This window comes from Camponotus vicinus, unplaced genomic scaffold (genome assembly GCF_025532165.1).
Source record: "Camponotus vicinus isolate PSW18456_S1 unplaced genomic scaffold, iyCamVici1.0 SCAF_10, whole genome shotgun sequence".
Lineage (NCBI taxonomy): Eukaryota > Metazoa > Arthropoda > Insecta > Hymenoptera > Formicidae > Camponotus > Camponotus vicinus.
In genome coordinates this window covers 685,599-699,177 of record NW_028141946.1, presented here as the reverse complement: position 1 = coordinate 699,177, position 13,579 = coordinate 685,599, and the positions used below count along the sequence as shown (strand labels likewise).

Genomic DNA, 13,579 nt, shown 5'->3' with positions numbered 1-13,579 from the left:
AATGAACCAAATAAGGCCCACCTTATTGTTAATGCTAATAAGTTAAAGGATCATGCAAAAACTGACCGTATTTTTTTAAATTATTGTTTATTTATTAAATTTTGTAAAAAAACTATAAGGAATTGCTTTATTTAAAAAATTTTCATTTTTTCCGTTACATTTAAAAAAAAAACATGTTTGGGTCTTATAAGGAACCTTAATTCTTAATAATGCCCATATTAAACTTTAAAGAAAAACTCAATATTTACTTATGCAGTTAATAAAAAAATACAAGGAATATTGTAATAATGTATCTGTATTCTAGGTCTTAAAGTTTATTCCACCCGAATCATTCACCGCCTATTGTGCGATTTCGGCAAAATATCATTGTTATGCCCTTCCTTCGACCCATCCTTCTCCGGGCCTGGACGTAACAATACATATGTTTGACGTTCGTCGAGCATTAAAAATATATTGTTAAATTATATGTAAAAGAGATGCTAGTATCCTAGTATTTACGATTCGATTTTTATTCTTTATACGATAACAATACTGACATTTATATGTTAATTGCTTGTTGCGTTTCTATCGAGAGTAATATCGAGAGTATAATATTTTATCAAAATACGCTTATTTTAAAGTAGCTAAAAAAGCGATTAAATCTCTGCGATCTTCGACCTTCTTCATACCATAGAATGCCTTTTTTGTTCCTAGAATAAACTTTTTAGGAAATTCGAGATAATCATTTAAACTCTTCTCATCCCATACAACAGCCTTTTCCTTCATGGTTTCTGTAAAATTAAAACCTGGGACAGCTGAAAAAATTAAACTTATTACGTATTAATAACTGATAACATTATATTTAAAAGACATCAAAATTTTTGAAATATTTTTAATGTTATAATATTATTGAATTTATTTTTAACTGAATTAACAAATTGAGTTCATTAATATACATACTTCCAGAAGTCTTGCCCATAATACCATGTAGGTTAGGGCCTATTTTATGTTTACCACCTTTTTCCGTGGTATGACAAGTAGCACACATTTTCATGAACAGTTTTTTACCATTAATCGGATCGCCCATTTCTCTTAACAAACATTAATAATCATTAATTTATTAATTAAACTAAAATAATTTCATAAAATAAGATTTATATCTTAACCGTATCCTAGTCGTAGACGTATAATATATAGACTTCGCGTTTGGCTAGAAAGTTGTATAAATTTTAGAAGGAGACAACATGCTTTCGTGGTATTAGTTTCTCTATCTATCAATAACAAGAGTGGGGCAGAAATTTTAATATGGCCACTGCGTTTGACATATATCTTGATCGACTTCTTTTCTCCACCACGTATCGTTAGACAAAGAAAAAACTACCATGAACATAAGTTTTCTCTTTCTAAAATTTTATGTTGCCAAAACAAAGGAGAGAGTGAGAACGCGCGGTTTATATATTATACATCTATGATCACTTAATATCGCTTTTTAGATTTCATAAATGTTACGTTACTGTGAGCTAGAGGAAAAGAAAAAGGGCAGAGAACTTGGCAAAATGAGGCAGGTGCACAAGTTTCATTTCGTGTCCCGGCAAACAGCCTCAGTTTCGTCCAGTCATGTCAAGCTTCGGCTTTGTTGTTTATTATTCAATCATTTATCGTACTAGAAATCTTTATTAAAAGAACTGAAACAATTTTTTTAAGTACGATAAGAACTAATATTTCCTATATTAATCGAATGAAACTAATGTAAAATATCTATTAATCACAACATAGCTTTTATTAGAAAAATTCAAATAGCAACAATTTATAAATGTTTCCATCTAAAAGCAACGAACGTATGTAAGATGTCTTATTAATCAGCAATGTTATTAACCGCATATCTCAACACATTTATATATCAATTAAAAATAAAATAACCACAAGAAAATGCTTTCTTATAAAATGTAAATTGCTAGGCCAATCAATCGCAAAGTTGGAGGTCTTTTTTGAACAAATCAGGATGGGGGAGGAATCTGACATAAGAATTGATCGCGAGGCGTACAGGTGCACAGACTAACGAGCGTGGTCTGTTCTTCCAGGTAGGATAAGAAAGAAGAAAGGAAGAAAAGGGGAAGAGTAGAAAAGAGAAGACGAAAATGACCTGGAAAAAGCAGATCAAAGGCGCGAGCAGCAAGAAAAGGGCAAGGGTGAAGATATGACTTTGACAGGTCTCGAATGACGAACAAGTGAAGAGGAAGTGATTGCGCTCGCGAAAGAGATAACGGAACGATTTATTATCGAACATAGAATAATCGCTGATACGAGTGAAAAATGGCGGGAGAAACGCGCGACGAAAACGAGCATCAAGTCGGGATGAAGAAGAGACGTGAGAAGCCGTATGTGTTGAAAAGTCGAGACGTTTACGAGATTCCCCGATTAAATGACGCGTCAGCAAATGGAGCAATCCGCGATTCTTTCACGTAGAAGCTCTACCCTCGTAAAAAATTTGGACGCGTCAACCGCCCCCCGTTTCGGGCACTTCGGAAGCCCTTTGACAGCCGAGCAGAGACGAAGAGACGCTCGTTAACTGTTCCAAAGACTGTCGCTCTCTTTTTGTTCCTCTTAAAAAGGGTAGTAGCAACGTCTTTGTTGCGATCGTTAGGCTCTTGACCAAAAGTACTCGAGTACCCCGAAAGATACTTCGACGAGTAGCGGTCGCCCGGTACACGAGGTAGATGAAACGGGCTGCCCGACCGCGGATCCGACTCCGATGAAATACGGTTTGTCCAATTAAGTCACGATAAGATCGCCGCGGTCCTGGGTGGCGAGTTTTGAAACGACTTCATTAGACTACCCATAAAATTCATTGGTTAGCCGTGAAACGGTACCGAGGGGCTCGGTGCGGGGAGGACAGGTTAAGGGGACAGGTGCCCGCGCGTGTCGTACATCACCTCGGGAGGTACCAGGTATATACGTTCAGAAGGAACGTCTCGATTTCCACACAAAAAGAAATGATTAGAGCTTATTAGCGGCGACATCTTCTGAAGAATCTTGATAGAGGCGAGGCGGGATTCTTGCGCGTGTGCCCGAGCTGACTTTTCGTCGATATTGTTCTTCTTTCGAGGTAAAGGAATGCGGCGAAACTTGTAGCAAGTAAAAGAATATATTTTATAAATTTTCAAAATAAATAAAATTGCATGTTGCAATCGAAAAGCGCGCGTGCAACACTCGACATGTCCAAAAAATCGAAAATGAGTAAAACAAGATCTTTAATTCTTGATTTGTTCTTTTCTGATCTATTTCGTACAAAAGTTCCTTAAGATTTCCAAGCAAAACTTAATTATTTAATTAACTATTTAGTAATAGTTTTAAACAATTAAATATGTATTAAAAATTTAATATAAATTATACATTAATTATATTACATTTAATACAATTATTACATTTAATATAAATTATTTAATAATATATGTAATTTATTAATAAATTATAAACTCTTTTTTTCTCTATGTTAGGAAGGACTGATTGAGTCCTCAATTGTGAATGTGTCGACAATTTTCCTCCACGTTAAAAAAAAATACCCCTCCAATAATAAAGTTGAAGTCCCCGTAAAATTGTAAGATGAAGGAAGTTTATTTCCCAAATTCTTTCTAGGCACACGAGGCTTCGTCACGGAGGCCTCTCTTAGAAAAGGGGATGCGGACGTTGGATAGAGACGTTTCAGCAAGGAGTAATGATACAGGCGGCTGGACACGCGCTCGCTCGCTCGCGCGAAGCTTCCGCGGTGCCGTTTATATCCAACCGGTCTTCTCTCAGCGGCACCGACAAGTTCTTTCTCTCTCTCTCTCTCTCTCTCTCTCTCTCTCTCTCTTTCTCTTTCTTGCGTTGTTTTATTTCGCTGAAATGAGATCAAACGGCCGGCCATCGGCGAAATTCGTTGCCGCCTTGGCGAAACTCGACTCGGACGCTGTTTCTTCCCAATAATAATAAGTTCCCTAAAAAGGCCGTTGTTTTATGCATCCGGAAGAGACGGTCCCGCCGCGGATCGTAAAAGAGAAGCATATCGATGAATAATAAAAGTAGCTGGACGCGCGGAGGTAATATCGCGAAAGGGGAAAGAGGGGGAGGAGGGGAGGAATTTCTCCGTGTATCGAAAAGCCACGGATGCCAAAAAAGACGGCGAGGTGTTTTGCGCCGCGAGGTTTTTAACGACCACGCTGCTTATTAATACACCCGTGTGTAATTATCCTCGAGAAGATAACATGTTACCTCATAACTCCTAATTTTTAAGGTTTATATCCCCTCTCTTTTAGCGTAGTTATAAATTTTCACGATCAATCGGCCTTCGATTTATAACGCAATCGAGGTTGTGCTCCAAGAACAGTTAGGTTCTCCTATCAATTTCGACTTATAAACTTGAACGATCGAAAGATAAAACTAAGGAAATATATATTGCAATTAAGCATTTTTTATATTAATTACATGTTTGCGGAATTATTTTTACATTGACAGAAAGTTTTTTAATATATTTATATCAAAATTTCTGATTTATATTACATAATCGTGCTCGTGGAACAAGACGATGTTTAAACAAACGATAAATTGCAAAAGAATTACGATGATACATAGTTTGTGTAGCAGGAAGAGTGAAAGGATCGACCGACTATTAAGCGAGCAAGTGGTACCGTGGACCCCACATTTACCTTCATTATTCCCACGTGGACTCGTTGAAAATCTCACGTGAAACTCTAATGAATACTAATTTCGAACCGGACTCCGGTCCGGCCAAATTTCAGGTCTTTTACCAGGCAAGGCGATAAAACTTGAGTTCGAGAGCGTGCATGGATCCCCGATTCTCTCCGCGAAGGAAGAAATGCCATCTCACTTACGCCCTGCGCATCCTACGAAGATTCTCGCATGCGTTCGCCCAATTTTCGTGTGTCAAAATCTGTTTGCGTGTAATTCTCGCTTTTGTAGCGTTTTATTCGAAAATCTTTGAATCTCGTAATAAATTGTCATAATAAATAAAATTTATCATGATAAAAGATTGAGTGTCATATAAAAGATGTGTACATATATGCCGCTTCAATCGTAAAAATAATCCAAAATTCGTCGCATTTCATTTATATCGAGGATATAAATGTCACATTCTCGAGATGGCATTTTGAGATTCGTGACGTGATTTTAATATTTCAAAAGAGAAATGCGTATAACATATTTAAACAAAACGCTTCAGTTGTATCGAAAAGTAAACCGGAATCGGTCGCGTGGCGTGTGCTTGGTTCACGTCGACACGTGTGTTCTCAGCTATTTGCAAATCACGTCTCGGAACACGACTCCTTAGTAAATGCTGCGTTCTACTTTGCACTGGGACACGACGCGCTGCGCCCGAAAAGGGTGTGGACACTTACGGAAATTACAAGGGATAATAAAGGAAGAGAATTGGTTTCTTTCGGTTAATCTATTAACCTGAATTATTTCCTAAATGAGCACACGTAATGCTGAGAAAATGCGACGTAGAATAATAATAAAAATATACACAAATGTTGACGTACGCGATGCCAAGACAATAAAGCTTATATTATCGCCATATCAAAAATAATTATATTAAATTAAATAATTTAAGATAATTTAATATAATTAAATATAAATATTTGATATAAAAAGTAATATCTAATAATACCTATTTAATATCTATTCTAAAAAGCTATTTTACTTTAAATTGTGCAATGAAAACGATTTGATTAAAAAGGAGAAACATAAATAATAAATAATTATCATACACATATTTCAAATGCGAGTAATATTTTAAAACTTCCTAGTTGAACAATTTCTTAGCAGCTTAACGAGAATAACTTAACTCACGCAATCAGCAGCTAACGATCTAATTAATTTGCGCAAAAGAGGAGAGAAATCTCATCGAATATAGTAAATGATAGCAACAAATCTCCCTGAAAGAGAAAAGGAGGAAAGGAATAAATCCGGCTGTGCAAAACCTGTCGGCCTCCGTGATACCTTGGGCAATACAGCGCTAATTATGTAAAATAAATAAAGGCACGTGTGCACATTCTTACGCCTTCTCTCGCGTCCCCGGTTCCGATCGTCGCTCGCACGCGATTTCAACGACCTGGCAATTACCAATCCTCGCGTAGAAATCATGAAAGAATTCCCGTCTATCTTTTTTTTCTCCCCCTTTCTTTTCTCCTCATCTGACAGCCACGATTTGGTTCACTCCTCGGCGGTCGACACGTACCGACTCTACACTTGATTTTCGTACTTATCTTCCATCCTTCTTCGATTCTTTTCTCCCTCCCTCTTTTCCGTTTCGCAAATTCGACCGATCGCAAAGAGGTCTGGCAACCTAAACTTCCAACACTTTGCCGAATTACGCTTCAAGCATCGGATTCCGAGAACTAAAAGTGACGTACTCTGTAATTGAGGTGCTGAGAATGATATACAGACGGATCGTACCTGTACTTGAAGGTTGTCCGACTATACCCTATTATATTCTGAATCAACATGTGTATATCAACATGATAAATCAATATGATAAAACACAAAAATAAATTATTGCATTCTTTCTCTCTCTTTCTCCTTTAAACTTCAATTATTTTACGAAGCATTACGTGACAATAATTTTTATATATTCCGCCAATACGTAATTGTGATAAAAAAGAGAGAGCTGTCGCCTTTTTACGTCTTATTAATTTATAAAAAGCATCTGATGTTTTATGCACGATAATGCATTATAATACGCTTTTTACTTTGCACCGACACGCACGCAATCATATTCCATTTTTGCAATCGCGCCATTTTCTCTTTCTTTTCTTCCATTGTGTAATTTTACAAGAAGATGCAGATATCTCTTTTTGCTTCTTAATACGCACTATTCATTTCCGGTTTACGATGTTTTTGTAATCTTCTTGGGCAAGTTGAAAAGAATGCAGATCTACGAAAGCTGCGCTCGAGAAAGATCACATGTTCTTGAATGAGAGACGCGAAAAAATAAAATGATGAGCAGTCCGCGCGTATAATAATTATGCGAATTATACGTGTAGAGAATACGCGTTTCGAGAATTAATAATCCAACGATGATGAAAGAAGAGCGTTGTTTACGTAGAAATGCTAGATCGCGCGTCGCTCCGGCGCCGTAATGCGTCCCTCGGAAAGAGTTCGAAAGAGACCCTATGAAGTTAAATTAATTATGGTGCCAGCAAACCCATGATTCCGTAGAGAAGAGCACGGCAAAATACTATGTCATTTCGGCAGGAACTCGCGCTACGTTTTAACCGACATATAGCTAAGTTATAGCTCGAACCCATTTTCGTAATGTTTCGTAACGCGAGGTAAAAGCTAGTCTATATTTCCGGGCAGCAGAATATCATTCGTCTAAATAAAACTTTGGCAGGCTTTTAATCAACTTTGCCGTACATTTTTTCACAAAAATATAACGTAAAAGATAACTCGATTTTTTTATTTCTTTTGCAAACCTCTTTCCTCTCAAGCATGTATGTATATTTTATAAGTCATATATTATTATATATTATTTAATATATATTATTTAATGTGATTTATATTATTTATTAATATATATTATTTATTATATATTATTTATATATAATATATATTATATATTTTTTAAGTAGCATTTATTTTAAATTTATATATAATGCTATTTATAAAAATATTTAAGTCAATATATAATAAAATTAATTTTTAAAATTAATTATGATTTATAAAAATATTTCAAGTCAAAGTAGCAAACTTTTCACATCCAAATGAAATAAAAATTTCACACGTGCATTTTGTAAACTATACATTTGCAAATAAATAAATACATAAGCGCTTCTCGTTTCAGAAAAATTATTTAAAAAAGACTGCATCCATTTTACAAGATACTTTATATTTATAGTACGCATGAGTAATTTGAGGGAAGGTATTCCATGCGTAGCTTGGTATATTACGAAAGGATTAGACCGTTTCCAACGCAGCGAGTTGTTTCCTAGACTAGTCTTGCTTTATTTAAAAGCATCACTCTCTCGTCGGATTGATATCGATACAGCCCGGTCGAATTTACATCCCGGGTTATAATCCATGGCACCTAGAAGCATAATTTGCATAAGCTCTTATCCGATCGACGTGTGCCGTTACCTTAGCACGGCCGGGATACACTTATCTGGCGGCTCGCGCGCCCGAATAACACGACCCTACGAGACAATTATTTCTTGGCTCGTTCTCGCTTTCGTCCCAGCTCGTGTACCACGATCATATCTGCTTCTCGCTGTTCTCGCGCACCACGCGATCCGCGAATGACATTCCACTCGTACGACGACGACGACGAGGGATACCTGTCCTTCCGATCGAATTACCTCTGGCGAACTGCATGCGATGAAGCTAATGAGACCCGATCATAATGCCGTGGGTAAAGAGTCGATTTTAATATCTCGTGTGCGAGCCGGGCGGACTGGATCCCTATGATAATCCCGGATGGATTTTTGCATAAAATGGAAAAAATATGCATATCGTCATCACGTTAAAGAGCGAGTGCATAAATTTAGCGTGATGGAAGCAATGAATGCACGGTTGCATTTTATATGTAGATTAATAATTTTAATTGTAAAATTTCGTATTAAAGAATAAAGTATTTAATAAAGCTTGTTACGTATAATTAAGTTTTATAATAATATGTATAATAATCTCGTACTCGTACGTATATTAGATAGATATTATATTTTTTTATGCTTTCTTTCATCACTATTCGATTATTTATATGCTAAATGATTTTTGAACAATGGATGTAGAAGATATTATTCGAAATGTATCAGTCATATATTTGCCTTATATTTATCAAAACTCAACATTGGATTCGAGCTGTTTCGTTGAAGATGATTCAAATTGAAGAGATCTTACGACACAACATCGAAAAACAACTATCTTGAAATATATTCTCTTTATTTACAAATATTATTACTAAATGTATTTTACTGTGATATTTTATTTTAATATTGTTTTTATCATATATATTTTACACATATATTACGCAACTTCTATTTTGATGCGAATACACGCATCGTCATCCGGCATCGTCCAAATTACCGATCGTTCGAATTGCCACGCGGATCTGTGCCACCCACGTGCACTCATATGATCGTGCGAGGTCGACGAACGCAGAGTCCACGGAGAGAAGGTGAAAGAGCGCGGCGAGGGGAGAAGGAAAGGGGGTGGGGGAGGCGGCGGGGTTGCTGCCGCTGGTGCAGGCAGACGGTACAAAGAGCATTATGTACAAAGACGTAAAACGAAATGGGAGCGAGATGCTCTCCTCCGGACCAACGGTGTCCGGATGAATGGAGAAGGTGGGGGTGGCAGGAGGCCGAGGCGGCGAGGAGGAACAATGGACACGCGGAACGGTGGAAAGAAGGATGAGGACCGAAAGGGGAGAGGAGGGTGGAGGGAATTCGAGGCGCAGAAAAGTCCGCTACGCGAAGCTACGAGAAAGGGCCGACGCCTCCGGTCGACTCGGGAGAAATGAACCCTGCGAGAAGGAGGAATTGTATCTGCGCCCTACAATGTGCAAAGTAGCCGCGCGGGTTTTAGCGGGATACGATGCAATGCGATGCCAATGTTGTGGAACGCCAGATTCTATCAAGGTTTCTCGTTTTTTCTGTGCCAAGAAGGTTTATGAGTCGGTGTGTCCAGTCTTTCGCAAATTGTTAAGAAAATTGAATCCTTTCTTTAAAAAATCAATATTTGCACCTATCTTGTATATTAATTTTTCGTAAAATATTATTATGGTATATTTGACTATTATATATTATAAAATTTAATTTTAGTTAGCATCATATTATATATTTTTGAAGTTGTCGAGATTTCTTTTCTCACGATGTAAATTTATTTATTTTTAATAATAAACTCGCTCATATTTACTTCATTTTTATAAATTGAACGTTTTTATACCATAATTGTTTATCTATATAAAGTATCTTCAAATCATAATGTATTTGGAGAAAACCATTTGAAATTGGATCTTTTATCAAAAAATAAAATGTCAAGATAACAATACTTTTTGAATTATAGTTTAAGAAAAGTTTAAGACATGTTTCAAAAAATAATTTTCCTACAAACTTAAGTTTTTAATTTCTCATTTAATTTTAATAATCGTTTTATTATTAAATTTAATTATTAGAATATCGAAGGATAAGCTTTCCAAAATTGTTTCAATAAAGAAGTATCATTTTATTATATATTGAACATTAATGATTTGCATGTAACATTGCACACAAGTATTTATCGTAATTTTATTCATAATTTCCGAGAAAAAAGATAATGATTTCTCTGATAAAAATGTAACGCAACTTCATTAAAGAAAGAACCACATTGCATTGTGGCATTGTATGACTTTTCATTCAATCATTTCCAACGCGTGTATTCAAATAGCGGATATAAGTGACTTGTGAAAACATCAAAGAAGCGACGAGAACTTGATTTAACGCCTCAAAGAGTTCCAATCGAATCAGAAGAAGCTCGAGCCTGAAGAACTTTGGTAGCGCGAATATATGTTCTCTGTACAACCCGCACGTTTCGAATACCATCTCCTGCATTCGTCTTCCTTTATCCTTTATCGCTTTCATTTCCTGCCGCGGAAATGCAGTGTCTATTCCTTATAATAAATCGTGATCTTGCGTGAGCACAACCTTGGAATGGAACAAGTCAATCATTAATATCTTATTCGCTAAACTTTTACGATTTCTCATTTTCTATCAAGCTGCCTATATTTTTCCCGCATTTTCTAAAAAGAAAAAAAAGCGATATTCTTAAGAAGAAAAAAAATCACACTTAAAATATTTAATTATCTATAAATAAAAAATATTTCTATTATGCTGCAATAATTTAAATATTTATAATCAAATTAATGCTGCCAAAGGTGTGCTTCACTTGAAAAACTGACACTCACCTTCAAAACTATGGTGGTGCAGGTCGCGGCCTGGAAGACGTCGAAGACGCATCGCGATGCAAAGAAGTTAAGCTGAAGTAGTTGCTTTCGGCTGCAATGTCGAGATGAGGAGTTCGCTCGTTCCCAGGCTCGGTCCGCGTCCGATCGTATCTTGGCGAGGATTTATTGTTTGGTAAATCATTTAGTCGCTGCCAACCTGCTGCAGGGAGAACCGAACTGACGGCGCGCACTCCGCAATTCCTCTTTCTCTTCCTTCTTCCACCCGGGGCCACCGCCTGCGCCGAGTTTATTTCCCGTCTCCTTTCCTTTCGCTCGCAAACACTCTTTATTCCAGTTCGATTCGGCGGATTTGCCGTTGCAATCTAAGCTCCGTCCAAATTCGCCCTTCTCGAAAAATATAGTATCACTTTTCTATGTCTTTTATAAATTTAGACAAACCATCTCGATCGGCTTCTATAAATTTAGACAAATCGAGAGACAGTGAAATTATTTGAAAACGTCAAATATAAAAATGATAAAAACCGAAAATATGCATAAAATATTTATAAAGAGAAAGACAGAGAGAGAAAGAGAAGAGATTTATCAGTCATATTGCGATACTTCATCATCCGCAAAATAGCTCAGAGCGCAGTTGCGGAGAATATCATTCAATGTCTAATACTAATAGAGTTCTCTAAAACAGAACTCTGAAATGGAGTTACAAGATGTTGTCCGATCCGTAACTGATTACACTTGTAAAGTAAATGGAAATGCGAATATTAGTTTCCACGCATCCTGACCGGCCAATCTATTTCGCTACTGGGCAAATATAAGCAATCTCCTCCGCGCTGTTACTCCACATTGAAACTATTACATACGCTGATCATGTAGCGTATGTATTTAATGGACAACATCATCTCTCCTCTCGTTTCAACGATGCGTTTGTTTTCGAGCTCAAAGTAAAACGCGCCGAGTGAAACAACACTTATAAGGTCGCTAATTTACGCCACGAGCTATCTCAATGAAACGGATAAGTACCGAATCGTCGTTTTACCTCAATAAGCACTTAATCGATGCGGAGTCAAAGTTAACGAACCGGTCTCACGGTCGACCGCAACGCTCTAACAAAGTAACGTTCTTATCACATATGCGTATCGGAAACCGAGAATGCATTTCTGCCGGGTGCACCTGATCCTTTTGGTCGTTTTCGATGCGTGGAGCTCTCCGTCGAGAGCGAGAAAGGGTAGGGGAAAAGAAGCGCACGACAGGCACGCGTCTCCTTCGGTAAGAACGTGCTTCTTCCTCCTCCTCTTCTTTCACAACCGAACGTCCGAAAGTTCGTGGAGCGATTTCGTGACGCGGGAGAGAGAGAGAGCGGAAGAGCGAGACGAACGAAAGAAGAAGAACCTGATGCAAGACGGGGTTGGGGGGAGGAGGGGGATGGTAAAGAGGAAAGGAAGACGAGGCGAGAGAGAGGGACCGACGTGCAACAGAGGCGGGCGATGCAGAACCTAACCGTGCAGGGTACAGGTGCATCGGACGATGGCTCTCGGGAATTCGTGCTTGTTCCACCCTCGAGGAATTTTGTCCCTTACTCCTTTTTTTTTCTCTTCTTTTTCCTTTTCGCCGCTCCGTTCCCGTTCGCTTGTGCTCGCCCGCCTCTAGTTGCGTAAAATAATGAAAGGTATTACGCTGTGTAAATACAGCCTTAACGATGGCGGTCTGTTGCAATTACCGTAGATAATTATTACGAGTAATTAATTCATTGTTGGGAGAATAGATTGTTTATCGGTTGCAATTTGCAGCTGTGTTTTCGATTGTCTCTTCATCATCGAAGTTTACGCAGTATCCGAAACAGGATCTAGCTTATATTTTTGTTTGTGTAAAATGCAATTGTTTTTTATGGTATTATGCAAGTTTTAGATAAATTTGATAATAAAATTTGGCATGTATGAAATTTCAAAAAGAGATCCAGGAACTTGTTAGATAGCAATAGTATTCGATAAATTGAATAAAATACAATATATATGATATGTCTATATAATTATATAAAATCTAATAAAATTTTGATATCACCTACGCATTAATGCTCGACGTTGAATTCATTCTTAGATTTAGCATCTATTGCAAAAATAGCGATTCGTGTCACACTCGACAATTGGCACGTTACAATCCCTCGTACCAACGAGAACGGTGCTCCAAATTAACTCGAGATCGCACAAAGTGACGCGAAATGGCGAGAAAGGAATCGCAGCAATGACACGAAGTGGCGAGGAAAGGGTCCGGGCGCATTTTAATTCGAGCTTAGACTTCGTTAGCGTCCGACAAACGTTAGTAATGCCGTTCGTCCGTTCATAAAGCCGGATTAAATCGAGATTAGAGACGTTCGGACGCGAGAGGTAATCTAGGTTTAATAGCTAATAGTCCCGGGGGATTTTCCAGGGACCGACTGTCATTGGACTGTGAACAAACAACTTGCCTCAAAATTTTGCTCGTCATTGTGGATAGGGCTCGCGGAGCGAGCTTTGTCCGGAAGTATCGCTGCGCGAGAGATTCGAGAAATGTTAATTTCCCGGTCGGGCATTGTGCCTGTTATGTTTGCATCGATTGAGCTGTACTTTTTGCAGCAGTCCCGACGACGCGTGCCTTGACTGTTGAATGACTTTTCTGTAAAGTTGGCACTTTCGG

General features: G+C 37.7%; 1 protein-coding gene across 1 annotated transcript; it reads right to left on the bottom strand.

Moving 5' to 3' along the window:
- Window positions 1–281: 281 nt before the first annotated feature.
- Window positions 282–1,157, bottom strand: LOC145960752 (cytochrome c-like). Its single transcript, XM_083080443.1, has 2 exons — window positions 940–1,157; window positions 282–794 (listed from the first exon to the last, which is right to left on the bottom strand). The coding sequence occupies exons 1-2, from the start codon at window positions 1,064–1,066 to the stop codon at window positions 610–612; spliced, it is 312 nt and encodes a 103-aa protein (XP_082936569.1). The 5' UTR covers window positions 1,067–1,157; the 3' UTR covers window positions 282–609.
- Window positions 1,158–13,579: the final 12,422 nt, after the last annotated feature.